The sequence below is a fragment of the Cebus imitator genome, unplaced genomic scaffold (genome assembly GCF_001604975.1).
Source record: "Cebus imitator isolate Cc_AM_T3 unplaced genomic scaffold, Cebus_imitator-1.0 Scaffold122, whole genome shotgun sequence".
In the NCBI taxonomy this organism is placed as follows: domain Eukaryota; kingdom Metazoa; phylum Chordata; class Mammalia; order Primates; family Cebidae; genus Cebus; species Cebus imitator.
In genome coordinates this window covers 2623446-2625320 of record NW_016107437.1, presented here as the reverse complement: position 1 = coordinate 2625320, position 1875 = coordinate 2623446, and the positions used below count along the sequence as shown (strand labels likewise).

Sequence of the window (1875 nt, the reverse complement as noted above, 5' to 3'; positions counted from 1 at the left end):
CGCCTTCTGAGCACTTTTGACTTCTTCCTTACTGATGCCAGAATTAGGCGGCTCTTACCCTCACTCATTGGGAGACATTTCTATCAAAGAAAGAAAGTTCCAGTATCTGTAAACCTTCTGTCCAAGAATTTATCAAGAGAGATCAATGACTATATAGGTGGAACAGTCTTAAACATTTCTAAAAGTGGTTCTTGCAGTGCTATACGCATTGGTCACGTTGGAATGCAGATTGAGCACATCATTGAAAACATTGTTGCTGTCACCAAAGGACTTTCAGAAAAATTGCCGGAGGTACAGTATTGCAAGTGCATCAATTGATTGTTCATTTAAAAGAAAGAAAGTATATATAGATGATGTTACTCTTTTCTTTGTTTCAGAAGTGGGAGAGCGTGAAACTCCTGTTTGTGAAAACTGAGAAATCAGCCGCTCTTCCCATCTTTTCCTCGTTTGTCAGCAATTGGGATGAAGCCACTAAAAAATCTATGCTTAATAAGAAGAAAAAAGTTAGTAGAATTTTAAATACTCATAGGATGAATAATCAAGGTGGTAAACTCAGTCCCTAGGAGAGAGGTAGACCATCATCCCTGCTCGAGTTTTCAGTTATCTTTTTCTGGTTTTCTGGTGGTTGTCCTTTTGTGTTCATGGTTCCCACTTTATATGAGGTAGTTGATATTAGTATCAGTAATGCATGTTAAGGTAGAAATATCTTGGATTTATTGATTAATTGGGTGTTCTTGAAATTTTTGTTAGATCCAGTGCTTGCTGGTTTTTTTAGAGAGCTAGGATCTGGCTCTGTCCCTCAGGCTAGATCACAGTGGCGCCCTCAAGGCTCACTGCAGCCTTGACCTCCTGGGTTCAAACAATCCTGTGTCAACCTCCCGCGTAGCTGGTACTACAGGCATGCTCCGCCACACCCAACTAATATTTTAATTTTTTTGTACAGACATGGTCTCCCTATATTTCCCAAGCCGATCTTGAACTCGGGCTCAAGCGATCCACCTGCCTCTTCCTCCCAAAGTGCTGATATTAGAGGCATCAGCGACTATGCCCAGCCTAAGTTCCTATCACATATTTCCAGTATAGAAACATCACCTTAGTTCTAAATAAAGATCAAAACACTTACAATATTAAACATTGAAATAAATGTGAACTATATATTCTTTTGAGGCAGTAACAAAAGCAATTGAGATAATTACCCAGTCTATCCAGGGTTGTAGGTACCTGGAACTTAATCCTGACAACTCAGGGAAAAGGCTGACAGGCAAGAATCAACCCTAGAAAAGACGCTATTTCATCACAGGACACACGCATATACCCACATTCACTGGGACTATGACTAGGATAATTTTAACACACCAGTTCACCTAATGTTCACATATTTGGGTTTGGGAGGGTATGCTGACACCTCCTGAGCTTGGTTTGTAGGTTTTCAGTGTTACTCATACTCTAGCAAAAGAAGCTTTTGGAAGGAAAAAACATTCAGTTTTGGCTGGGCACAGTGGCTCACGCCAGTAATCCCAGCACTTTGGGAGGCCAGGCAGGCGGATCATGAGGTCAAGAGATCGAGACCATCCTGGCCAACATGGTGAAACTCCGTCTCTGCTAAAAATGCAAAAATTAGCTGAGCATGGTGGCATGCGCCTGTAGTCCCAATTGCTTGAGGCAGGAGAATCGCTTGAACCCGGGAGGTGGAGGTTGCGTGAGCTGAGATCATGCCACTTTACTCCAGCCTGGGCAACAGAGTGAGACATTATCTCCAAAAAATAAATTTTAATTTTTTGCTAGCTGTTAGACTGATCTAGGGTTTCTCTCTCCAGCTATGTTAATTGTGTCCAACAAATTTTTTTTTTTTTTTTTTTTTTTTTTTTTTTTTTT

The 1875-nt window shown here is 40.9% G+C and overlaps 1 protein-coding gene across 1 annotated transcript in view; it reads left to right on the top strand.

The window, feature by feature from the left end:
• RSL1D1 (ribosomal L1 domain containing 1) overlaps positions 1-1875 on the top strand; it is a 16720-nt gene that overhangs the window by 9800 nt on the left and 5045 nt on the right. The window contains 2 exon segments of the mRNA XM_017539932.2: positions 158-291; positions 378-555. Of these exon segments, the coding sequence (XP_017395421.1) occupies positions 158-291; positions 378-555 (312 nt within the window).